This window comes from Aythya fuligula, chromosome Z (assembly GCF_009819795.1).
Source record: "Aythya fuligula isolate bAytFul2 chromosome Z, bAytFul2.pri, whole genome shotgun sequence".
NCBI lineage: Eukaryota > Metazoa > Chordata > Aves > Anseriformes > Anatidae > Aythya > Aythya fuligula.
Window position 1 is genome coordinate 62823007 of NC_045593.1, and position 26875 is coordinate 62849881.

Below are 26875 nucleotides of genomic sequence, written 5' to 3' on the forward strand. Positions count from 1 at the left end.
CTTAGGTCTCTCGTATTTACTTTGCTTTCCATGACACTGCTGCCCCCCTCACGAGCCTACTGATTCTGATTAACTTTCCATGCTATACCTCAGTGTCTCCCATCTCTGTACAATTAACTCTACAAATCGTGAACTCCCTCATTCTCCTAAGCATGTCCTATTATTTCTAATAAAACATAAAATAAATAACATTGCAATGCAAGGTGTATCAAAGAAATAGGCAAAGAAGAAAGGGGAGCATTTCAGTTAAACTGGGAATTCAGGTTCAATTTTCTACAAAATGACCTCAATAGAATGCTTGGGATTTCAGAACATAATTCACATTAGCAGTTCTCAGGACAAGTAAACCCATAAAGATGATGCATCCAAAACATTTCAGTGACTGCCAGAAATATACTACTTCTGAAATATTTATTAAATATTTGCATAACATCTGATACGGCTTTAATTTCTAATTTATTAAAAACATACACAAACATGTTGTACAAAAAAAAGACATACCCACAACTGTAAGAAATAACAGCATGCTAGGTTTTGCAAGGGAAAAGCAGAAAGTTTCCCGTGGCTTGATATCTTTTAGGCAAGGAAAATAACATTCACCTAACCTAACCTAAAGGAACAACATCACCTTGGATAAATACAATCAAACACAACTTTGCCAACGTTGTTGTCATACCAATAAATATTTGACATCTTCTGTTCACCCCACCTCCCTCCTAAATTAGTCACCATCTGGTTAATCTCAGCTGAGATCTCCATATTTCACCTACTGCAAAGATGAACCTTGGGTATAAACACAGCTCTTGGGAGGTAAGGGAATCTCTGCTGCAGGGTAACAGGAAAAAGCGTCTCTACACGATTACAATCATTTGCTTTTCACCAGTCTAAAGCAGCAAGAAAGTTCAGGTCATTTCCTCACTGGCACAGCAAGTTATAGCAAGATACACATTCTATTAATTTTTAATTGCATTGCTTGCAGAGTGAAAACCCAAACGGGGAGCGTTTCTTTTTAAAGCATAAAGAAGGGCACTGAAACGCACTGAAACTGCTTACCTCACTCAGCTCTGCAGGAGAGTCATTTCCATATTTCAAAGCAACTCCAGAATTCATGATGAGACTTCTCAGGGCTTGATGATTTCTGCAGATTTTAATGCTTCGAAGCTTTGTTTAACTGATTCAATACTTTCTTCTGCAATTTTCCCCCGTCTTGCATATTTTGCTCTAGACAGCCATTTTTACTCCACATTCATAGTTAAAATTAATGATGTAAGATAATCTAAAAGAGCGAAACTGGTTTTCACTTCACATATAATCCATTGCTGTTAGCGATTTGTTAATACTGTGGAGTGCTCAGAAAATGCAGGGAAGGAACTGCTTGCCCAGATCCCAGGGCTGTCTCAGTCCATCTGCAAGTCGTGCTTCACCTCCGCTGTCCGTTTTCTGCTGCTCTTTTCCAGAACTCTGTTTAAGGGCATCTCACAAAGCCGCTTAATGTACTCAGAATGATTTGGTAAGCTTCATGCAAGTTCACAGAGAAAATAAAAGGAGAGCGCTGCTTTGGTCTTCAATGTTCAGAGAGAGAGGGAAGGGAAAAGAAAAGAAAGCTCCCCTCCCCAAGACAAACCAATCCTGCACTTCACGCTAAAGTTTCCCCTTCCAGTGAGCCTGGAGTTTAAGTGGTTTATGATCAAACACAGCTGTCTTGCTGCTGGCTAAAGGGTGCATGGAAGGGGCGGTACTAAAAGGAGAGTGCAAGTGGGAGGGAGAGAGCTATAGAGAGTTCATTTTGGAATTACAGGCATCTTTCCAGCTTTCTGTATACTAATTACTGTACCCAAAACTATAAAGCTAAGCAAGTAACAGGAAACGCCACCTGGATAACAATCAAGTTGGAATCCTATTTCCCCATTCCCATGTGCAATTAAGTATGAAAAGCCAGGGGATTCTGGGGATGGGGGTTGTAATGATCTCAAAAGGTCACAGTAAAACCAAGAGCACCATTAGAAAGCTGCAGGTTTTACAGAACACACTGACATTTTACAAAGACTTTGGGGAGATACTATGGGAAGAAGGTGGGAAAAAAATACTTGCTTTCAACATGCAACAAATAATCTAGAAAAATCCCTAAGAAATTGGATTTGAAGACACGCTCTGCTGTACCCATTGCAAGAACAGAAGACTTCCTTTCCCCCTCATTCCATCCCCTAAAATCTACTGGCAGTCCTACACAATTTGTGATGCTGGATTATGATGCATTTCTGAGTTAGAACTGGGGAATGCCACACTCTGCAGCTGAAATTTACCTATCAGCTTAATCCAATGTACTATAACAGTGTAAATTCCTGAGAAGAGTTCAAAAAATTTATAGAATTTATTCCTGTTTCTCATAAAAGCTGTGGTACAACCTTTGCACTTTTGCAAAAACATTTACTTGTAAAACAAAGCTCTCCAAAAGTAAGATTTTGAAAATCAGCCTGGGACTTTAGTTTTATTTTATCCCCAATTAATCATAGATGAATAGCAGTATGAATACATAAAGATAATTCATCCAAATGACAATACAGAAGGTGCATTAAGAAGTAGAACCAAGATAAACACATACATATTGATCCATGATACTAAAATGGACTAGCATTTTCTGTGTCCCTGTCTTTCCCCAATGCCCAGGGATCAGGAACTGAAACTTTGGCTCGTGGGCAAGGGGAATACCTCAATCTCTTTACATTTCTACTTTTAATTTGTGTCTGTGTCTGTTTTCATGGTCTTTCCTTCTCTTTTCTGTATTTTTCTTATTCTCCAGTTTGCTTTCTAGTAATCCATTTTTATATTTCTCTTCTTTTTTATGTTCACCAAGTGTTGCCTCCATTCTTCATCATTTTACTCCTTGAGAGCATCTTTCCTGCCTCACCTTTATGTTCAGTTCTAACTGTGCATTTAGTGCTTCTCTGTATTCCTTATTTATGTGCTTTGTTCCTGACATATGTTTCCATTTATCTTCCCTCAAGCAGTGACAACGGGCTGCACTGCTCTCTGCTGGCAGATTACTGCTGTCTCCGCCACACGAGATGCACAGCACAGTGCCACACCGGGCAAACAGCACATCCCACCTCCCGTGGTTAGCCTGCCAGAAGACGCAGAGTCCTCCAGACTGCAGTATGAAACAGTGTATCCAGAGTAGTTTTGTGCACTGATTTACTGGGCATTTAAATTTGATTAACAGTGTTCCCAGAAACAGAAGTACTTTATAGTGTCCTACCTCATTTCTCGTACAAGAGTAAAAAACGATTGAGTTCAAAACCTTCTGCAGCTGACACAGTACATTTTAAAACATTTTATTTTTTCCAAGTTATGGCTTCCCAAATGGGAGGGTGACAAACTTTTTTTGTACTTTGTATCAGTATTCCTAACAACTTCTGTATTTTCTCTCAAATGTTTAGAATCTCTTCTGATCTTATCTTTGCCCAATTTTGGCACCTGTATCAGAGGTTCACCAACACAGGGTTGGCCCCAGGATTATCTAAAAATAAAATACTACAGTTTTCCTTGACTAAAGTAAGATCATATTCATTAGGGCTCCAATATACTGCATTTCCCATATTACCTCCCTATATGCAAAATATTTCCTTGCTGACTAAGACAGGCACTTAGAAATTAAAAGTGCCGATTCACTTTCTCCACTCGCCATTGCTGTCCATTCATGGCAGAGCAGGGATCCAACAGACCAGAGTACACAGCACTACAGAAGCATCCCGACCATAAGGGTGAGGAACTGAGCTAGCTCCACATCATAGTGCACCTGTACGCTGCATGGGACTTTTTTCTGCCTCTTTCCAAATCCACGCAGGAACATGACGAACAGAGATAGAGACACTGACTGAGAAGTGACAGCAGAATTTACAGTTTCAGATGTACACCAGAACACAGGAGATACATGCAGATACTTTCAGAACAATATTCATTTTTAAATTAAAAATTAATTTTAACCTGTGCAAACTAATGAAACAGTTGAAACAAACCAATGAAAAAATGATTTTGCTTTAATTCCAGAGGACTCCCAGTGCAGTCAGTGCATGCCTGCACCGAGTGCTACAGGGTTACACATTACTGAGTTAAAAAGCATCAATCATTATCTTTAACTAACCCACCACTGCCTGTTTCAATGTCATTTGAAGTCTTCACAGCATCACAGAATCACAGCATTTTCTAGGTTGGAAGAGACCTCAAGATCATCGAGTCCAACCTCTGACCTAACGCTAGCAGTCCCCACTAAACCATATCCCTAAGCTCTACATCTAAACATCTTTTGAAGACTTCCAGGGATGGTGACTCCACCACTTCCCTGGGCAGCCTGTTCCAGTGCCTCACAACCCTTTCAGTGAAGAAGTTCTTCCTAACATCTAACCTAAAACTCCCCTGGCTCAACTTAAACCCATTCCCCCTCGTCCTGTCACCAGGCACGTGGGAGAACAGGCCAACCCCCACCTCGCTACAGCCTCCCTTGAGGTACCTAAAAAGAGCGATAAGGTCACCCCTGAGCCTCCTCTTCTCCAGGCTGAACAAGCCCAGCTCCCTCAGCCGCTCCTCGTAGGACTTGTTCTCCAGGCCCCTCACCAGCTTCGTCGCCCTTCTCTGCACCCGCTCAAGCACCTCGATGTCCTTCTTGTAGCGAGGGGCCCAAAACTGAACACAGTACTCGAGGTGCGGCCTCACCAGAGCCGAGTACAGGGGGACGATCACCTCCCTAGCCCTGCTGGTCACACTGTTCCTGATACAAGCCAGGATGCCGTTGGCCTTCTTGGCCACCTGAGCACACTGCTGGCTCATATTCAGCCGACTATCAACCATCACTCCCAGGTCCTTCTCTGCCTGGCAGCTCTCCAACCACTCATCTCCCAGCCTGTAGCTCTGCTTGGGGTTATTGCGCCCCAGGTGCAGGACCCGGCACTTGGCCTTGTTGAACTTCATGCAGTTGACCTCAGCCCATCCGTGCAGCCTATCCAGATCCTCCTGCAGAGCCTTCCTACCCTCAAGCAGATCGACACACGCACCTAACTTGGTGTCATCTGCGAACTTACTGAGGGTGCACTCGATGCCCTCGTCCAGATCATCGATGAAGATATTAAAGAGGACCGGCCCCAGCACCAAGCCCTGGGGGACGCCACTAGTGACTGGCCTCCAAATGGACTTGGCTCTTCTACAAACTGTTCAGGCTTTCCTTTATTGTGGAGGGTTAGCAAAGATCAAATGCAGTGATTCTTCTAAACTAATTATACCATAACTTTTAAATGCTCAACAACATATAGAATATTTTCTGAACATTGAAGATTTAGAAGTTGTTGCCCTGAAATTTCATGTTATCTAGCATTTGTCAGTCCATTTACTAATTCAGTGAAACCATTACATCACAAAATTGATTTCCCAGATAGATCTGACTTTTCTTCAGACTGTTTCACTGTTTTCAAATACATGCAAGTGATCTAATGCAATAGCAGGGCACTAAGAACAATATTGAAAAAAATGGATTTTTCCCATTGACTTGTGCCCATTGACAGGCAGGGTTCAAAGAAAACAAAGGAAAATTTCAAGAATGGAAATTTATGCTATCAGAAAGAGAACAGAGCACCTGGTGATCCAGCATGATAGAGGTGCCTAGGGATTCAGTCCCTCTGCATTCGACTGTTCATTCTTTCTCCCCTGACTCTGTTTCTCACCTAGGATAACAATGCTCCCTTGTTGCCCACCATCTGCCTCCGTTTTTAGCACCTACACTTGCTAGGGTGTGCTTGTGCATACATGGATGCACATGCAGGGAGCATGGGAAGAAGATGTCCTGATATGTAGATGCACGTTTCTTAGCCCAAGAGCACATGATGTACCAGATGTTTCAGTGTGTGCTACCATGACACAAACAAGAACAAGGTAACAACAGGCTGGATGAACTCAATTGTCACTGAGGATCACAGAAAGAGCCTCTGCCAAAAGTGTTCTGTCAAGAAATAGATACTGGTCTGGCCTTCCGCTCAGTCTCAGCCCATTCGGATCAATTACTGCTTTCTGTACCTCTAAAGCATTTGTGATGCACGCTGCTTGTAGGTAAGTGCATTTGCACTGACAGATTCTTCCCAAGATAATTTCAGAATTATCCAGTTACAGCCATTAGTGTAGCAAGTTTGCTGATCGTTGATCTAACAGTCCTATGGTCACTCTATTCCATTTGTTACTGTTTTAAACCTTTGTTAAAACAATCATTTAAAAGTACCAGAGATTTACTCAGGAGCCCACTGTTGTATCTGAATAATCATTTAATAAGATTTACACGATCTGTAATAGGATTCTGTGGGGCAAGATAACTCTTGCCCTTCTCACCTTTACTTTTGAAAATCCCACAGAATATGAAAAAAACTTAGCACTGCAGTTACTCTACAAGGTCTCTCCCACACAATCTCTCTCGGTTTCTTAACAGTTATTGGAGCAGGTGTGACAATTGCCACACATGAATTTTCCATCCTTGACAGCTGCAGACAGAAAGCGACAGCATAAAAGCAGCTATCTATTAAATATGCATGTATCACATTTTTCAGCACAGTGTACCATTCTCTGATAAACGATTTAATTCTGCACACAACACGCATAATTAGAAGGTTTGATTCCATATGTCCCAGAATTGTGATCAGCTTAGTTTGTTTCGTTTAATTAGCTCTGCAATCAAAATGACACTAACTGAAATTCACTACGCGTTTAGCTCATTTGTTTCAACATCTTCTCTACAATTAGAGTACTCCATATAATCCTCACACAAAAAAATTACACCTTCATATATTGTAAACCTACTACACACAACTTGAGTACACGTTCTTGTTCTCACTCTGGCTTGAAACACACAGGTGTAATACCAAGTTCTGAATTTCAATGGACAAAGTGGAAATTCAGAATAATATCTGGATAATGTTTCCAGACAACCCTTTATTCAATAGCACTAATGCACTATGATTTAAAAGTGAGAGCCTGAAAGGGGTGTAGATTCTTCTTGATGCAAACTGTTCCCATTACTGTTAGTGAAGTGCATGCATCTAAAAAATCCAATTCATCTGAAACAATTGCAAGTAACCTTACACCCAAGAATGAAGCACTCTCTCTGAAAAACACAAGCAAACTTATCTTCTTTCCTTCAATCACACCATCTCGATTAGTCTAAAACATCTAGAATAATGTAATTTCCAAATAGCACTTCAATCAGCTGCTCTCACCCCTTCACCCTTCTCCAAATACTTAATCCACTTAAAAAGCCATGTCCTTGACCTGGCAAGTCTCCATGGGAGTTTACATTTGATCCCTTTTTCTATTCTCCAGTATTTCACGCCGTGCAGACGCTCACCAACTTGTCAACCAGCCACTCTCATTTGCTGTCATTTTATCCAAAGCCATCACATTCATTTTGATTCCATCTGACCCCACTGAGCCTTAAACATCAGGTCAGGACAGTAAAAGGACCAGGAATCAATGTGTGCCTGTTTTTCATGTTTGAGACTTGTCTGAGAGGACAACAGGGAAAGATGGTAGCAATTTCTACACTGCTTTTATCTTGCAGCCACCTAATTATCATCACTATTCATCTGCTCCTTGCTTAAAATGAGGCCATTCTGTAAAGTACAATTCACATCATCTTATTTCTGATGAGCTTCCTTTCATCATCCAGCATTCCCTCAGTTCAGTCATGCACTCCTCCTGTCCATGTGCCACAACAAGAGGCAACGAGCACTGACTGAAACACAAGAGGCTCCATCTCTATCGCACAAAGCACTTCTTTACTTGTGCCTGACCACAACTGGCACAGTCTGCCCAGAGAGGTTGTGGAGTCTCCCTCCTCTGAGGGACGTGGTCCTGGGCAGCCTGCTTCGGGTGTCCCTCCCTGAGCAGGGGGTTGGACCCGGTGACCTCCAGATTCCCCTGCAACCTCTACCATCCTGTCATTCTGTGCTAAGTACAGGGTAATTACACTCAATTCATTTCTAGTGTCTATAAGCTTGGTAGCCATTTTGATTTAGATTCCCTTGAAATAGCCTGTTAGTACTGCATACCTATTGTTCTAAGACCATTCTTAGTAATACGCATATGGCTTAATCCTACCTTTAAGATATCTCCTCTTCCACTTTAACAAAACTTGTAGTCCCTTGTGTACATAAGCTGTCAACTATATCTCTTTCAAAAAATCTCAATTACATAATAAAGGCTTACCAGTTCTTCCCTTCTGAGCCTCTCCTATTTTTTTTTTTCCTATATCTCATAGTGAGAGTTCCTCATTTACATTCTACTCTTATTCCTAAACTCTCTGAGATTTGTATCTTTTCCTTCAAACACTCTTACATCTAGTTCCAGTCCCCAGTCCCCAGCTATGTTCTCATCTCTAAACATTCAGTACTGCAACTCATCAGCTGGCCACTTCTTTTACTCATGAACTCCTTCCAAGACATCCACATGTGGTCAGTCTGCAATTGTCTTTTCTCATAGTAAGAATTCTTTCCATTGACTTCTACTACCACTGGCATATTAAACAAACAACTTCCTGGACTGGATCTGTGATCTTTTAAGTGCTCACAGTGACACAAAGAAGACTGAGAGATCCCTGGTTTACATCAGAGCTGTACTTTGAGTCTTCACTCCCCACCTAGCCAAACATCTCATTTCTGCATGTATGGTTAGTATCTCTTCAGACTGCTTAATGGATTAGTTGCCAGAGATTTTATGACTACATGTCTATATACATATATATATATGCATGTGCAATGTGTGATGTTTATATATATTTTAATATAAACAAGTATACATATATACACCCACACAACTATATATATGTGTGTGTGTATATACACACACACCTCTATATACATGTATGTATATAAAGATGTGTAAGTTTGGGTTCATCAAGACTGAAATTTTTCATTTGAAACATTATCAATCAGATGAATTCTGCACATGCAAGGCAAGCATCTGACAGATGCCAACTTGAAGGCCTACAAGAGTTTTTTTGTGCACTTAAATAACAAACATCAACTTCACTGAACACTTATGAAGACTTGAGAGCTTTCAGTTTGGCAGAAATTGTAGCAAAAATTACTTCCACAATCATTGGAGCCGAAATGATACATATACATTTCTGGTGAATGAAAACCTCTAGTTCTCAACCAGATCCATTCTACCACCAACAAATTTAAGATCGTTGCAGTTGAATTCCTATAGCTCTCATCTGCAGTATATTTTACTGGCTGTCTTCCTTGGCTACACAGTTTAGTGATTGCTCATGAAGATCAAGAATTTAGCCTACAGATCATTTCTCAACTTCCTACTATTCAGGATCTATTAAATATGAATCTTCTTTGTTTTTCCCAAAACGTCTATTTTTTTCTCTCTCCAGATAGCTAAACATAAAATCCAAGCTCTCTACTCTAACTGCCTGTCTACTCTACAAAACGCAGTTTTTCTTTTAACTTCTGAATTTCTCCAGTGACTTTTTTTCCCATACATGTTTCTACATTTATGTTTCTGAACATAATCTTCATGACTGCCTTACTGCTGCCTCATTGCTGCTTCACCTTTTGTACCTGACAGTTTCATTTTACACTGGGAGGGACGGGGAGCAATCTTGCTTTAGCATTTATGTTATCTTTGACTTTTTTTATGGTCTGTTGGTTCTACAACCCAAGACCCGTTTACACTCTTCTGAAGCTAGTTACACTTCTTCATGTTCATGAAAATACCATTTATGAACACGGTTACAAAGCTAAAATCTCCTTTACTTTCATGCCTCACCTGGATATTCCCTTATTTCATTAAGTTCAGAAATGTCTTGCTAAGTATTTCTAGTGTTTACGCACTCAGACAAGGGTCTTTCAACCAATGAAACCACAGCAAATAAACAACTCCAGCTTATAAAAAGTCTGTTTTGTTCTGTCATTATGATTTAGAAATCTAGCACAAGACATTTCATCATTATAAAGAAACACCTGGCATCCTTGTGGGGGGTTAGCAGACAAACAAACTTTTTTCATTCTTTTCTGTAATACATACCAGACAATCAACATTGAGGCAAAGAATTAGATTCAACCAATAATAGGCACTTATCATCTCTTTAAAAATGCATAAGGCAGAAAGATTCAACATCTTTTTCTCCACTCAATTCACTAAAATTATAGCTTCAAGTAGGTAAAGTAATAGGAAATTCTGTGTAGGAAATAAGAGATGGCTATTTAGCTTAAGGGTACAAACCTCACTTGTGCACATCAGCGGGGTTCTCATTTCACTATCAACTCTTCACAGAGCAGACACCACCCTCCCTGAAATTCAAATAGTTTATTTTGATTACTTTCTCCCATGATGAAAAGTGGAGTTTACTAATGTAGTACAAAGCAGGTATTATCATAATCTGTCTCCCAGCTGAGAAGTGACAATATGGTTTTGTATCCCAAAATGAAGCAATCATATTGAAAACTATCTTCACAAAATGCAAAAAGAGGAAGTGCTAGTGAATATATGTGAAGAAGTACTCACTTCCCATTTTCTCTGCAATGGCACCAAAATAGTTCCCCCAAACAGCTATGCTAACAACCATACATTCACTACAAAAACACAAAACAGAAAGAGAAGCATGGAATTTGAATGGTGCCAATAGCTTGCACTGCCTTGGGTCAATATCCCAAACCTGACCAGTGATAGAGAAATGATTCCAGAGAGCAGAAACATCTTGATGAATTTAATCATGACACTGATAGATTTCTGTGGAAACCCTGCCTTGTCTTGCACGGTTGACATTATAATGGTTGATTACTCCATTTGATCTGAACTAGCATTGAACTGGAAAAGCACTTAGAGTCCATTTTCAATTGTGCAAACTTTCACTGTGGAAAGATTTTCACTTCATTTTCAAAATACCTATATATCATGTAATCAAAACATAAGAGTCTAGCATACTTGTAAAAGGGGAGAAGGAAAAGTCTTCTCAACTTTTTCATAAATGAGGGTTCATAGAAGCTCAGCCAACTACAACTGCAGCAAGTGGACAGAGAACAAGTAGAAAGGCTAATAAAACAGAAGTTCCCATGACTAGAGCTACATGGTAATCTTTCTGGCACACTGGAATGCAGGACTTTAATGTTAGTTCAGAGGACTAACCCCAGGCCTCAGGCTCAGCTTACCATTGCCAAGCAGGTATAATGATGCTACATTCTGTATAGCTATGTGCAGTGATGCTAGCCCAGTACACAAGGTGAAGTGCTCATCATTGCAGATAACTGAGAAAAAAAAAAAAAAAAAAGGGAAAAGTGAAAAGATCTGAGCATGTGCATCATAGCCAGAGCTCTAAGAACTACAGTGAATAAATCATAGAATCATAGAATCATAGAATATCCTGAGTTGGAAGGGACCCTTAAGGATCACCAAGTCCAACTCTTGACACCGCACAGGTCTACCCAAAAGTTCAGACCATGTGCCTAAGTGCACAGTCCAATCTCTTCTTAAATTCAGACAGGCTCGGTGCAGTGACCACTTCCCTGGGGAGCCTGTTCCAGTGTGCAACCACCCTCTCTGTGAAGAACCCCCTCCTGACGTCCAGCCTAAATTTCCCCTGCCTCAGCTTAACCCCGTTCCCGCGGGTCCTGTCACTGGTGTTAATGGAGAAAAGGTCTCCTGCCTCTCGACACCGGAGTTGCACAAACAGTTTCTATGTAGTAGAGAAGTTGGGGAAGTGCAGGGTACAAAGTCCTTGCAACTAAGCTAAATTTAAAGTTTTGTAACTCAGTCCCTAGGCCTTCAAACCATCTATTTAGACAGACTGGTTAAGAGCTCCTTTTCCTGTAGCACCTGATTGCCACGTGCTAGTTTCCATTATACAATTACAACTGCAGAGCCGGGTTAAAAACCATCATTCTGTGAGCTTTACCTTCCCCACTTGCTTGTACAGGATATTGTTCCACCGTCACGTAAAAGATCCAATTAAAAGCCTCTTTCAAAAGGATCTATTAAAAGGCTGCCTGAATAAATGTGCCCTGTGCTGAAACCCATCACATTGGGCTGTGATCATCTGCAGGTGGAGGTAGAAACCGGATTCAAACAAAACAAAAAAGGAACCTCAGCATAGAGTCCTAAGAAAGGGACTATAACATTATCATCTAATATAGAGAAAAAAATGGTGCTAATATGCAACCAAAAGAAGTTTTCAAGGAAATTTATAACCTGCCTTTTGCTCAGCTATGTCTGTTATGATCCAATAACTACATAGCATAGATGATTCCAGGAGGATCTAATCCATAATCTCCATTTTTAACTTGTAAGAGAAAAATGCATAACTGAGCATTAGTAGAGGGACACAGAAGCCAGGATTGTATGAACACATTGCATTATCCTATTATACACGATGCCTGTGTCAACAAACTAACTCCATTACAATGCTGGCTTGAAATCAAAGACAAACAGCTTCCGACATAATGTTAAAACATAAAATATGTCCATCAAACAAAACTGTTTTCGTGACTGCTTTCTGACAAGGCAAGCCTCCTGAATCCTGAATTCCCATAATCAGTTTTCACTTCAATGGAATTCTCAGATCTTATTTTAAGCCTGGTTGAATGGAAACATGTCCAGCTTGGAAGCAAAGACACAAAAGGCATGATTATCTTAGGCACAAATATTTTATGAAATGCAGGCTCCATTGTCCACACCACTGAATTCTTCTTAAACTTCAACCCTTCCTACCTAGGAGGGTTTCAGCTGAATGAATCATTAGCCTACATTTTTATGCTAACAGCTCATAAAAGGAAATTGTAGTAACAGTTGCATGTAGGACTGAAAACAAGTGGGGATAAGGGGAGGAGGGGAAAAGACCTAGTTCCCGTGATTTACTGTGATAGTGTGCACTAGATGCTGAATACAGAGTAGATTCCCTAACAAAATAACCTGGGAAAAATCAATCTGTGCACTCTGGTTTAACTTACAGTGTGGATATAGCACTGAATAAATTCCCTGAAACACATAGAATGTGTTTTCTTATCAACACTAGTCTCATGCAAACGGACTAGAAAGGCATTATTCTCTCCTATTCAAAAAGATGTTCCATGAGAGCATGGGATACCTGATACTCTGGGGTCCAAATTTCCCCGTATGTAAGAGACAGGGAAGCTGAAGGAGTGAAGCTTCCCAAACTGAGGAACAAGCAGTCTGAATTTAAACATACAAAATTTGGAGAGAAGGGAAAGAACAAAAAGGGGCACCAGAAAAGGACATCTTACTGAGCTGTCAAACTGTAAAAGCTTTAGAAAAGAAATGAGATGCCTAACAGTATGGTCTCATTAACTGTGACACGAAACAAAAGTAACCTACAAACCAGCTGTGGAATTACCTTTCAAAGTGTAGTTCTGTCTTCAACTTCCTTGACACTTTTATTTAAAAGAGCATTTACCCAAAAATATATCTGTGCAATTGCAATAAAATTCATGCTTAATTTACTGCTGATTGCTACAAATTGGACAACAGAAAAAATGGTTCATACTTAGGATAGCTGTTAAGAGTATGTACCTCGACTGAATAAAAAAAGTCTCTCCACAGCAGTCACAAATCTCTGTGAAGTCCTGTTTTCCCTCTCCCCTACAAAAGCATTTTTGCTTTTTTTGGCAACCAGACCACCTTTCCTGTACTTAAGGAGTCAATCTGAAAACCTACGCTCACCAGCTTAGTTAAAATGTGCCAATAATGTAGCCTAACAAAATTACAGTACATATACAAAGGTTTACAGCTTTAGGGGGGGTGAGGGAGAGTGCTATGGGCTTTTTAGTACCGTCATTTTTACTCCCTCAACACTCTACATTGAGTTCTGCCAAATAAAAACTTATTTATAAGACTAAAAAGCAGACTCCTGTTACCTGTGATAATCTGATCATATCAGTCTTTATAAGAAAACACTTTTAGTTACACAGAAACATCTTCTGCTAGTCACATAGCAAATGATTTTTGCCTAATTATGGCACAGATCTTCTAGGTGGCAAAGGAAAAGCCACCTATCCCTAAAAAAAAAAAAAAAAAAAAAAAAAAGGTGACTTCTGAAGTATTATCACTCAGTAAAAACTAAAAGGAATAGTTTTCCCAAAGCAATGGTTCTCTCTGTCATAACTTTCATAACTTGCAGCTCAACACTCTGAAGAAGGAAAAATTAGCAATGCAAGCATCCACTGAGTCTGACAAAGAGGAACTGTGGTAATATCTGTTTTCAGAGAACATGACACTTCCCTAAAACAAACACACCAGGTTCTCATCTGCTAGTGATCATGGTGAGAAGCTTACATCAATACAACTGCTACATGGCTTTGCTATGAATCTTTGCAGTATTGCCTTTGTTCTTCACGAACGTTTGAGTTGTGTGTCCCGCAGAGATGGTACCTACACTTGCCACAGATGATCCACAATAGGAAGTAAATTTGTTTTAGTCACCCTAATTACACCGTACAGAAAGCATCCTGTCACACAGAGATGCGTGATCAAAACAATCCAGTCCCAAGCTTAATAAAGTCTCTAATACCTCTAAATGAGGTACACATACATACAAACCAAACAGGATAAGCTGAGGAAGAGCATACTCGAGAGCATACTCCAGGAAAGTTTCAAGAAGATGCATTAAGAATCTTGTTGCATTAGCTTTCTGTTTTATTCTTGATGGAGATGCTCCAAAACCAGCTCCCTTTAGGATGAGAAATGAGTGCAGAGTTGGCAGGTGGAGCAATCTGCACCAGTGCTCTGGACACATTCATCTTGCACTGACAGCTCTGCTCAAGATAAAGCAGGATCATGCCTGCTTAGTCAGTGACCAGAACAACGACATGCTGAAGGAAGCAATGAAAGTAACTCTCTGTAAATTTGCCCTTCTCTCTAAGTTAGTATGAACATGCAAATCTGTGGTACTTGCAAAACTGCTTTGAAAAGGAAACAGCAACATGGGCTTCTAGAAGCAAGTGGTCATGAAGGAATCCTACCACAGGCTATTCACCAAAATAAAGCTGTACTTTTCTCCTCTGCAAGTCAACCATACCCCCATCAAATATTTCCTAAATGTTTACAACCAAAATAGCTATAGCAAGGAAGGTGTATTCACAGTTATAGCGTCTTAGGAAGGAAAAAAACAGAGATTAAAGCATTCCAGAACATAGCAGTCCAGAGACTGGCTAGTTAAAAAATATACATCTCCATGCTTTGAGCTACATTTTTAAAATTTAAGATCTTTGTGCAGGAACTTCCTGAACAAAACAGAGCTATTTCCAGCTGACAGAACAGAGGTATGAAATCATATCAACGTATCATCATGTCAAATCAAACCATCCCAGTTGGTTTTACTGACGTAAATATAGCTGCTTGTGACAACAAATACATTAATCTTACCAACACTGAAATAAGGCAACAGAAACCAACAGTAAGCACACAGATATGCATGAGCATTTATATGTACATGTTCTACTCAATAAAGAAAAAGTATCAAGTTTACCTACTCTGTTTCAATCATGTGCAAGGAGAATATGAAAAGAAAATTAAACATATGCAGACCTCATTCCTTCATCTTATTGAACTTCACTGGAATTCCAGTGTGAAGGGTGCATATCATATCAAAATGCTGCCCTGTGTCAAGTTTCCAGAGAACAACAATACTTCATTTTCTACAACAGAGTGCAATTCCTCCTGATAGCACCACAGGAACAAATCAAGATTGCATGGCCTCCTGGGAAGCAAGCAGATGCGACACTACATGAATCAGTTATTTCTCCACAGTTATACAAGTACCCAGACTAGCAATTCTCATCCAACTTTGCAGACACAAGAACAAATACAAAGCAAACTGCCAAACAGGCACACTCCTGACAGAAGTAATTTGAAATGCTTGAATTCTTTGCTATCCATGAAACATACTTAAGTTGTTTAGATCTGAATGCAATTAAAAATTTATATATATGAAGAACACAGACTGACTACATTTGGAACATGTACGTGGATTCCTGTCAGAGATATTTACAGTAGTGTTTAACCTACTGACACAAACAGGTACATCATCAGTAAGTGGTGACAGGTCACATTAAAGGTTAATATGTTAGTCATAAATACTGGTACCAATGTGAGAAGCTATAAAGAGAAATGTGTTCTTACTGCTTGTGATGAATCTGAAAAACGCTGAAAGAGTTATACATTCTAGAAAGACTACAAAATAAATTATTCAGGTAAAATAAAAGCTGAATGTGAACACGTGTTAATAAACAAAAATATTGCAAAATGAAATTAAAAGGTACAAACACATGCAATGAACATGCATGGTTAAATTTCAAACAGCTTTTTTTTTATTATTATTATTATTTCATCACTCTTTTGAAGGAACAGGGATAAATGCTGCTGAGTAGTTAAATATTTAAAAGCATCATGAAGACCCTCTGATTGAGGAATATAATCTATGCTGCAAGATATGCTATACATATGCTAGACATGCTATACATACACTGGGATGTCTTTAGCCTGACTGCATAGTCATACGTACAGAGAAAAAAGAATCACAACTTCTAACCAGAGACCACCCAGGTTACACATGTTCAGCCATACAACAGGTATTTTTTCAGAGCTGTGAGTCTGAAGTCTAAACATCTACAAAGAAATGTAAAAAACATTACTTTCAAGAATATGTACATACGGCCCACATAGATATATCTGGGAGATGTTCAATTGTCAAGAACCATTCATAAGAGCAGGATGACAGAGAAGGGTTCTATTTTTTTGTAATCATCCTGAAGAAGATTAAAACTCTGGCTAACTTCAGCAGCATTTATGTACCAGAGGAAAATGTCCACACATGGTTTGTTTTAAAATTTTTGCTCTTCTATCACACAGTTTTACAAAAAGAAACAATCAACTCTAAAAGGGCAGAAATGCAGTTATTAAAAGATCCATCTTTTTTTTTTTTTTTTTTTTTTTCTTGGGGGGGGGTGTTGTTGTTGTTGTTTTGTTTTTGTTTGTTTTTTAAAAGCAACCCTAGTTACAGTGTAATGAAGTCTGCCCAGCTCCTTCTGTACAAATGGCAAAGCTCCCTAGATGTAGCCCACAGAAGTGTGAAAATGATTTGGGATGTGTCAAAATGAACCCAAGGGAGCAGGTAGGCCCATCATTGTGGCAAATGTAGTTTGGTAAAACATTTTGAGAAAGAGACAGAGAATAAAGGACCATAATAGCTCACAGCTCTAAGCCTGTCTCTCTCTTTAGAAGTCTAAATTTAGACTGTAGTAAGTCCCTCAGTATTAACAGTGTAAATCGAATAAATGCAAATAGTGAAAAACAAAGTAAATCTCTCTCTCCATTTTCTCTCACCTCTTCTTTCCATTGTAAGAAAACCAAAGCAAGATTTTGCATATGACTTTTACTCACGATACCAGTGCTTAAGAAGGAGTCAAATGGAGATGTTATTATATTCATCTACATATAAATGAGAGACTATTGATTGTACCTATGGTTTAAAAGAGCATAGAATATTTAAAAGTAGGATAGATGCTTGTTAAAACAAAGATAAGGTGTCTTTCAAAACAGTAAGCATAAAAGGAACTTAGAGGTGGGAACAAAGAAAGCCATCATACCTGGAGATCTTATTTCATATGAGCCTTCAGCATTTTTATTTTTAAGATAGCTACATATTAGAGTGATGCAGTAGCCTTCACACCGTGCATTCTTAAATAACACTGCACACCTGTGTCTTCTTATTTGCAAACATACAACAGCTTCTAAAGCCCACCACTTCTGAATCATCATAAATCAGGAGGAGCACAGAAAGAGGATGTATTAGTACACACCCACCTTGAAATCTGAATGAACTCCAATCAAAAAGGACACAGCAACTCATAGTCCTAATCCAGAAATAAAAATATTCACTCCATTCTTTTTGCACAGCTACATCGGTCTTAAGCAGCTCCACTTAAACTTCTGTTAAGCATCATCCTACATCCTTTAAAATAAGCTTATGGGAAGTAGCTCACATTTTTCCAAAAACATACTTTCTTAAGCAAACCAATCAAAGTCATGAAAATATGTATAACTGAACACTGATTCACTATCTTCCTTAGACTTGCACCTTTTTAATGGATGACCACAAATCCAGTTTGCAGTGTGGATAAGCACTGATTTTACCAGTAGAGTTTGATTTGAGTTTGTTAGTGTTTTCATGCAAACCAGAGAATGGGGCAGAACAGAGCTCAAAAAGGTACTAAAAACACAGCACCTCACAACTTTAAAACCAATCGCAAATACCTAAGTAGTAGTTTAGACCCTATTCTGCATTTGATTGTGACAATGTTATTCAAGTCAGGGTCAAACGCCTTACCAGAGATACACATCATCTTCTATCCCTTCACTATATCCAAAGTCTAATGTTCTGTAAAAACAGGTTTTAGATTGGCTGGACATGATTGTTCTTATATAAACCAAGATGTCATCTCTTAGTCAAAATTGCGCACATCTCCAGAAAAATACTGGAAGATATAAGTAATGCTGCTAACTGTTTTATAATTACCCAGATTTTCCATCTTGCCTTCTTTACGTGTGTGCTGGCACTTTTTCTGCTCTTTACAGTTTTCAAATGCTTCTGTCCAGTCTCAAAGATCAGAGCTCACAATTTACCACAGTTAATTCTTGCTGTGCTTGCTAGAGAAAATGAGGACACAATTCGATTACGGAACTGTCAACTTACTTGAGGTCTTTTGTCTCTTAGATAAATCATGTTTTAATATCTACATATTTTTAGTTTGCACCTGGAAACTCTGGTCCTACATCAGACCGTGTTCATGAATTTAAAACATATATATATTAGAAGAAGTCTTTTAAAAACACTTTCAGGGTATTTTCTTTTTGAGTAATGTACCTTAAAGAAGTTGATTTTACTCTGATGCCAGTAACCACTTCCATTAGGCATTAAGTCTTGAGCAAGAGGCTGAACTAGACAACCTCCTAAGGTTCCCTTGCAGCTAGAATTATCATGTATCAATTTCAAAGTCAAATGTGACAATAAACGATCATAAAATTCAAAAAACGTATCTTTCATTTTATCATCTTTTATTTCTCCACTTAAAACCCTGTGCAGCATAATCAGAAACATGCTACGAAACAGTCTTCTATAACATGCCTCACTTAAAGCTAAAACACAAACTTGATCCCAATAAATTGATGGGAAAGCCAAAAATAAAGCCTTATAGCTTCAACAGTCCCGTCCCGTCCCCCGGCCCCGGCCCCGGCCCCGCGGCGGGCGCTGCCCATGGGGAGCTGGGCCCGGCGGCCCGGCAGCAGGAGGCAGCGGGGAGGCTCCCCCGGCGGCCCCGCCGCCCGCCGCTAGCCTGCAGGGGCATGCCCGGCCCCGCCATGCCCGCCTGGGGGATCCTGCCCGTCACGCTGCCCGCATTCACCATCACCGGCATGTGGATCGTGTACGCCATGGCGCTCTCCAACAACCACATCTGCCCCGTGCACAACTGGAATTACAACCAGTCGTGTGGCGTGGATGGCCCCGGCTCCTGCTGCACGCTGGATCACATCCCCCTCGTGAGCAAGTGTGGCACCCTGCCTCCCGAGAGCTGCTTCTTCAGCCTCATCTGCAGCCTGGGCTCCTTCATGGTCATCCTGGTGGGGCTGCTGAGGTACGCCCACGTCCTGGAGCGCGTGGGGCCGTCGCTGCTCAACACGCTGGGGCTGGCCACTGGCTGGCTCTGCGCCGCCGGCCTCACCATGGTCGGCAACTTCCAGGTGGACCACGCCAAGGTGCTGCACTACATCGGAGCGGGGGTGGCCTTCCCCACCAGCATGCTGTTCGTCTTCCTGCAGTCCGTCCTCACCTACCGCATGGCCAAAACCCGCGGGCATTACTGGACGGGACACCTGCGTAGCATCCTCACCGCCGTGGCCTTCATCACCCTCGTCTTCAGCGGTGTGTTCTTCATCCAGGAGAGCTTCGTTCTGCAGCACGTGGCCGCGCTGTGCGAGTGGATGTTCATCATCGACGTCCTGGTCTTCTACGGCACCTTCACCTTCAAGTTCGGGGCCATCTCCACGGACACCTTCCTGGTGCTGCTGAAAGCCAGCCGGGCCCCCAAAAGTTACAAAGGCGAGAGCAGCCTGCCTGGCACGGCCTGCATCCACGGCGCGGAGGGGCTGGCCATGGTGTGACTCGACGGGAGGCCGGCTGACAGTGGGGACCAGCGAGTGGGGCCCTGCCAGCTGCTCCCCACCCCGAATGTCTCCCAGACCCCGCGTGCCTCGGGGTGCACGTGCGTGTGCGTGCACACGCAGTGCTTGGTACGTGCCCCCCTGATCCAGGAGCTGCAGCCGGGCTCCTCCAGCAGCCCCCAGCCCCCGGGAAACAGGGGCTGCCCCCCAAGGGCTGCTGGGGCCGGGGTTGTCCCCTCTGCGTCCTTGGCTGTCGGAGACAATCATGCGGGGGGAGCACCCCGCTGGTGTGAGCCCGTCCTGGAGGCTGGTGGGAGCGGGGAGGGCGGTGAATGAGTGCGTGCGAGTGTACATAGAGCTACGTATATATACGGATAGATGTATATAAAATTTAAAATAAAGAAAAAAAAAAAAAAAAAATCTACACCAATGCACGCAGCATGGGTAACAAACAGGAGGAGCTGGAAGCCATCGTGCGGCAGGCAGGCTACGACTTGGTTGCCATCACGGAGACGTGGTGGGACCAGTCTCATGACTGGAGTGCTGCAATGCCTGGCTATAAGCTCTATAGAAGGGACAGGCAGCATAGAAGGGGTGGTGGTGTGGCTCTCTATATTAGAGAGTCTTTCGAGGTTGTAGAACTCGAGGTTGGGAATGACAAGGTCGAGTCCCTTTGGGTTAGGATCGGCAGGGACAACAAGGCTAGCGTCCTGGTCGGGGTCTGCTATAGACCGCCGAACCAGGATGAGGAGATGGATGAGGAATTCTACAGGCAGCTGACAGAGGTTGCAAAATCATCAGCTCTTGTACTCGTGGGGGACTTCAACTTCCCTGACATATCCTGGAAGCACAACGCAGCCCTGAGAAAGCAGTCTAGGAGGTTTCTGGAGAGCGTGGAAGATAGCTTCCTGACGCAGCTGGTTAGTGAACCTACCAGGGGTGGTGCCCCGCTAGACCTTCTCTTCACAAACAGAGAAGGACTGGTGGAGGACGTGATCGTCGGGAGCTGTCTTGGGCAGAGTGACCACGCAATGGTGGAGTTCACTATTCTTGGCGAGGCCAGGAAGGGGACCAGTAAAACCGCTGTATTGGACTTTCGGAGGGCTGACTTTGAGCTGCTCAGGACAGTGGTTGGTGGAGTCCCTTGGGAGGCGGTTCTGAAGGGCAGAGGGGTCCAGGAAGGCTGGGCGCTCTTCAAGAGGGAAGTCTTAATGGCGCAGGAACGGTCTGTCCCCACGTGCCCAAAGACGAGCTGGCGGGGAAGAAGACCGGCCTGGCTCAACAGAGAATTGTGGCTTGATCTTAGGAGGAAAAAGAGGGTTTATAAGCTTTGGAAAAGTGGGCAGGCCACTAAGGAGGACTTTAAAGAAGTAGCGAGGCTGTGCAGGGACAAAATTAGGAAGGCCAAAGCTCATCTGGAGCTCAATCTGGCTACTGCCGTTAAAGATAACAAAAAACGTTTCTATAAATACATCAACACAAAAAGGAGGACTAAGGAGAATCTCCATCCTTTACTGGATGCGGGGGGAAACTTAGTTACAAGAGATGAGGAAAAGGCGGAGGTGCTCAATGCCTTCTTTGCCTCAGTCTTTAGTGGCAATACCGGTTGTTCTCTGGATACTCAGTACCCTGAGCTGGTGGAAGGGGATGGGGAGCAGGATGTGGCCCTCATTATCCATGAAGAACTGGCTGGTGACCTGCTACGGCACTTAGATGTGCACAAGTCGATGGGGCCGGATGGGATCCACCCAAGGGTACTGAGGGAACTGGCAGAGGAGCTGGCCAAGCCACTGTCCATCATTTATCAACAGTCCTGGCTATCGGGGGAGGTCCCAATCGACTGGCGGCTAGCAAACGTGACGCCCATCTACAAGAAGGGCCGGAGGGCAGACCCGGGAAACTACAGGCCTGTCAGTTTGACCTCAGTGCCAGGAAAGCTCATGGAGCAGATCCTCCTGAGAGTCATCATGCAGCACTTGAAGGGGAAGCAGGCGATCAGGCCCAGTCAGCATGGGTTTATGAAAGGCAGGTCATGCCTGACGAACCTGATCTCCTTCTATGACAGAGTGACGCGCTGGGTGGATGAGGGAAGGGCTGTGGATGTGGTCTACCTTGACTTCAGAAAGGCTTTTGACACCGTCTCCCACAGCATTCTCCTCAAGAAACTGGCTGCTCTTGGCTTGGACTGGCGCACGCTTCGTTGGGTTAGAAACTGGCTGGATAGCCGGGCCCAAAGAGTCGTGGTGAATGGAGCCAAGTCCAGTTGGAGGCCAGTCACTAGTGGCGTCCCCCAGGGCTCGGTGCTGGGGCCGGTCCTCTTTAATATCTTCATCGATGATCTGGATGAAGGCATCGAGTACACCCTGAGTAAGTTTGCAGATGACACCAAGTTAGGTGCGTGTGTCGATCTGCTCGAGGGTAGGAAAGCTCTGCAGGAGGATCTGGATAGGCTGCACCGATGGGCTGAGGTCAACTGCATGAAGTTCAACAAGGCCAAGTGCCGGGTCCTGCACCTGGGGCGCAATAACCCCAAGCAGAGCTACAGGCTGGGAGATGAGTGGTTGGAGAGCTGCCAGGCAGAGAAGGACCTGGGAGTGATGGTGGATAGTCGGCTGAATATGAGCCAGCAGTGTGCTCAGGTGGCCAAGAAGGCCAATGGCATCCTGGCTTGTATTAGGAACAGCGTGACCAGCAGGGCTAGGGAGGTGATCGTCCCCCTGTACTCAGCTCTGGTGAGGCCGCACCTCGAGTACTGTGTTCAGTTTTGGGCCCCTCGCTACAAGAAGGACATCGAGGTGCTTGAGCGGGTGCAGAGAAGGGCAACGAAGCTGGTGAGGGGCCTGGAGAACAAGGCCTACGAGGAGCGGCTGAGGGAGCTGGGCTTGTTCAGCCTGGAGAAGAGGAGGCTCAGGGGCGACCTTATCGCTCTCTATAGGTACCTCAAGGGAGGCTGTAGCGAGGTGGGGGCTGGCCTGTTCTCCCACGTGCCTGGTGACAGGACGAGGGGGAATGGGCTTAAGTTGAGCCAGGGGAGTTTTAGGTTAGATGTTAGGAAGAACTTCTTCACTGAAAGGGTTGTGAGGCACTGGAACAGGCTGCCCAGGGAAGTGGTGGAGTCACCATCCCTGGAAGTCTTCAAAAGATGTTTAGATGTAGAGCTTAGGGATATGGTTTAGTGGAGGGCTGTTAGCGTTAGGTTGGAGGTTGGACTCGATGACCTTGAGGTCTCTTCCAACCTAGGAAATTCTGTGATTCTGTGAACAGCTGCACTTTTTATACAACAGAGAATAGTCATTACAGAAATAAAGAGCACAATATGCTGCAACTGAGGGTTTAAAGCCAATATCAAAAATTTAGTGGCCAGTACAGAAACAACACCGGAAGAACTTTTCTGCACAATACTTCTAAACAATCTGATGCCCTGATTAAAAATAAATAAATAAATGTTTGGTAGGAAGTTTTCACACATAATTTGTCTTTTGTTAAACTGTATAAAATAAGAACTTGAACTTGGTTCCTCAGCAACTCCTATCCTTTCTGGTAGAACTCAATTATACAAACTATAGAAATATTATGCACCTTTCAACTGCTAAAATCACATTAGCTTTCTTGCAAATGCAGCCTGGCATTGTTTCCATGACAGTTCAAAGGATGGATTAATATACTTCATCAGGAAAAAGCAATAAAAAAATATCTACAGAACTTAAAAGCAGAGGCAAAATGCACTTACAGTGTTGGCAAGTTCCAAGTAACTTCCTCCAACAGAGCTGCTAAAATTTGAGGCCTGAGACAGAAGCCTCTGCAGAGCAGCCTGTTGAGTCCCACTGCTTCCACCATTCTCCAACACCTTCAGTAGTGTAAAGTGACTCTGGAGGTCTGGACTCTGAAGGTCTCTTGCTCCTGAATCATACTCCCAGCTTTCTCTGGCTCCTGATAAGGCACCTAAAATGCAGAAACAGAAAACCATTCTAGTATGGGCTATGTATAAAGAACACAGAAACAAGCCAGCCTGCCTTTCCAGAAAAATAAAAAGCAAACAGCTCCACTGTTGTTATACCCCATCTTGCACATGCTGACAATACCAGAAAGAAAGAAGAAAAGCAGTAACATTTTCAATGCACAGAACGTTTACTAAATCACAGGATCCAGATGAAAAAATGAAAAACATTTGCATACATTATTTACTAAAGGATGTAAAATAAGTAGTTTAATTTACAGTAGTTAAGAACCACGGAATGAAGAAGTGTCAGTAACTATGTCAGATTAAAAAACAGTATTAATCAAAGAACAGAAGAGGAAAACCATACTTCTTAACTTTTAGTTTAGTGAATAACAACACAACATATGAATTCTGTGGGTGTACAGTGTTTATGACATTTTTATGTTAGCAACACTTTCTCATTATCTCAGAATTGCCCGTTACAGTTCAGGTTCCACAGAAACATCAGTCACAAGGTGTTTCATTAAAAAATCAATGCAACACTACAGTCATGTAGCTAGAGACAATGAATGCTTCAGGGAAAATTTTTAGATCAGGAAGATGGAGGGTTGCTGTTTCTTCTTGTATAATCCTTCCAATTTCTTACAGTCAGAGACAGGTTTAAACCCTAAACCAAATTTTAAACAGTTTTCTTATTTTATCAGTAACCATTTAATCCCTGTGGATTTCTGTTTTATATACAACAGTCTAAATCCTTTAAAAAGCTTTTAGATTTTAGGCTTAAAATTTTTGCATGGCAAAATATTCCATAGATTATTTAATAACCCTGGGCAGCGCTATAGTTTTTCACATGTAGCACAAAGAATACTGAAAACAATTAAGTGACTTGTCCAAGCACCCATTCTAAATTAAAAGTCAGAATAAAATCCAGATTTGAAAACTTTAGCAAAGCTCTATATCCACCATGCCATCAGCAAAATGTAAGTAATTGTCTGTAATGCCATCGTGATGGCTCAAAAGTTTTTCCTTTATAGCTATTTCTCTCTCTGAACACTCAAAGCGTTCCAAGTGAGTGTTTATCACTTATTAAGTAAAATGCCAGGGAGAAAGAACAAACTATGTAATGAACTATTAGTAGAGTGCCTTTTCACTTCCTCCCCCAAAAAAGTTAAATCTGCAAACATGCAAATAGAAAACCATCCAGAAGGGAAGCAAGGTAGCAACTAATTTATATCATTAGATCAACATCCTAACAGCCCTGTACAGCAGCTATACCTGATAAATCCTCTTAAGAAACCCTGAGATGGTTTCCCTGGCTTATTGTAAAGAGAATATACTAGTTTTTAAGCATTCAAGTAGAAATAACAACAAAAGAATTATATTTTATAGTAACGTAACTAAACTTGATTCATATTACATGTACAGGTAACTATTAAAGACTAATTCAATTACTTTTACACCAAATGTATGCATCAACTGTGAATAATCTAGCTGCATGCTGCAAGCTGTCCAGCACAGTTGAACTGAGATACCACTGCCAGCTGTTTAACATCCAAACCATAAATACATTACATCCTGTGTAGAGCACTGACTACTAAGTACAGTGTTACACATCTCTGCCCTCTTGTGGCTACAGTATACAGTACATCAGGAAAATCTGCAACCAACAGAATTGAAGCAGCAGAGATGTCTCAGGAGACGAGGGGAGATGGGGAACCAGTTCTGCCCTCTCCCAGAGTAGACAAGAATACTTCAGACAATTCTGTCTCCACAGGGGCAGCCACAAAATTGAGAGCAGGCTGTATCACACCTGTTTTTACAGGACTAAGTATGGCACACATTCAACAGAGTATGTGCACTGTGAATTTCTATTACTTGAAAGACATTGTCCTGAGCAAAAAGCTCTCATATTAATTGAATTAGCAATACCAGCATTATTGAAGAACCAAGTGGCCTTCGTAGACTTCACTACCTGTTATTCGATTAAAACACTGAACTGATGCAGAAAACACCTGGCAGTCACAAATGGAATTATTGTTGGTTTGGTTTTTGTTTGTTTGTTTTGTAATGACAGTATTGTGACTGTATATTTAACCCAAGTTTTCTTAAAAGTTCAAGCCTGTACTCTTGGCTTAAAATATACATTCCAAAAATGAAAGGAGTCATGACTGTCAGAGAGAAAGGCATTTCCAGTATTTCTAGTAATTTATTGCTGTTCTCTAAATCTGACCAATATAACAGATTCTGGAACTCCAGCTGCTAAACATGCTGTCCTCCTCACTCATTCACCTTTGGTGTCTGGGCTCAGCAGAGAAATTCTGGAGTTGTCAAAACTGTGTCTTCAGTTACAGCTGGTAATTCACTCAGGATATATGTTGTATTTGACATACAACACTTGCTCTTACAGTAGTAATCAGAAAGTGAGGATCCATTAGGTATGATGCCATACCTCCTGCAAAGGTAATATCACAGAGGGCCACGTTCTGATGCTGGTGTCATTTAATTGTGTTAATCTGAATGTAAATGGCATTTTATCTTCTAACAATTAGCATTCTGTGCAGAAGCCTTGCATACTGCAACAGAGAAGTGGGTGACTATAAGTCATGACCATACAAACATGCTTTTTAGTTTGGTAAAAGATAGTTTCACCAGACTATGCCGATGGACCTGGCATTCTATGATTTCATCTTTGCTCACAGAGTAGAAGAGAGAAACCACCAAAATGGT

The 26875-nt window shown here is 41.8% G+C and overlaps 2 protein-coding genes across 4 annotated transcripts in view; one reads left to right on the forward strand and one right to left on the reverse strand.

Moving 5' to 3' along the window:
• MCC (MCC regulator of WNT signaling pathway) overlaps positions 1 to 26875 on the reverse strand; it is a 209939-nt gene that overhangs the window by 152503 nt on the left and 30561 nt on the right. For 2 of the 3 annotated variants that reach the window (XM_032205497.1, XM_032205498.1), the window contains exon 3: positions 23939 to 24150. In XM_032205497.1, the coding sequence (XP_032061388.1) occupies positions 23939 to 24150 (212 nt within the window). Of the gene's footprint in view, positions 1 to 1053; positions 1664 to 23938; positions 24151 to 26875 lie in introns of those variants that run through there. The other variant, XM_032205499.1, reaches the window with a different exon arrangement.
• LOC116500460 (transmembrane protein 150A-like) lies at positions 19408 to 20213 on the forward strand. The gene has a single exon (XM_032205502.1). The coding sequence runs from the start codon at positions 19408 to 19410 to the stop codon at positions 20206 to 20208; it is 801 nt and encodes a 266-aa protein (XP_032061393.1). The 3' UTR covers positions 20209 to 20213.

Excerpts from the sequence above, each read along its gene's own strand:
- LOC116500460 (XM_032205502.1), top strand. The coding sequence starts at position 19,408 with ATGCCCGCCTGGGGGATCCTGCCCGTCACGCTGCCCGCATTCACCATC.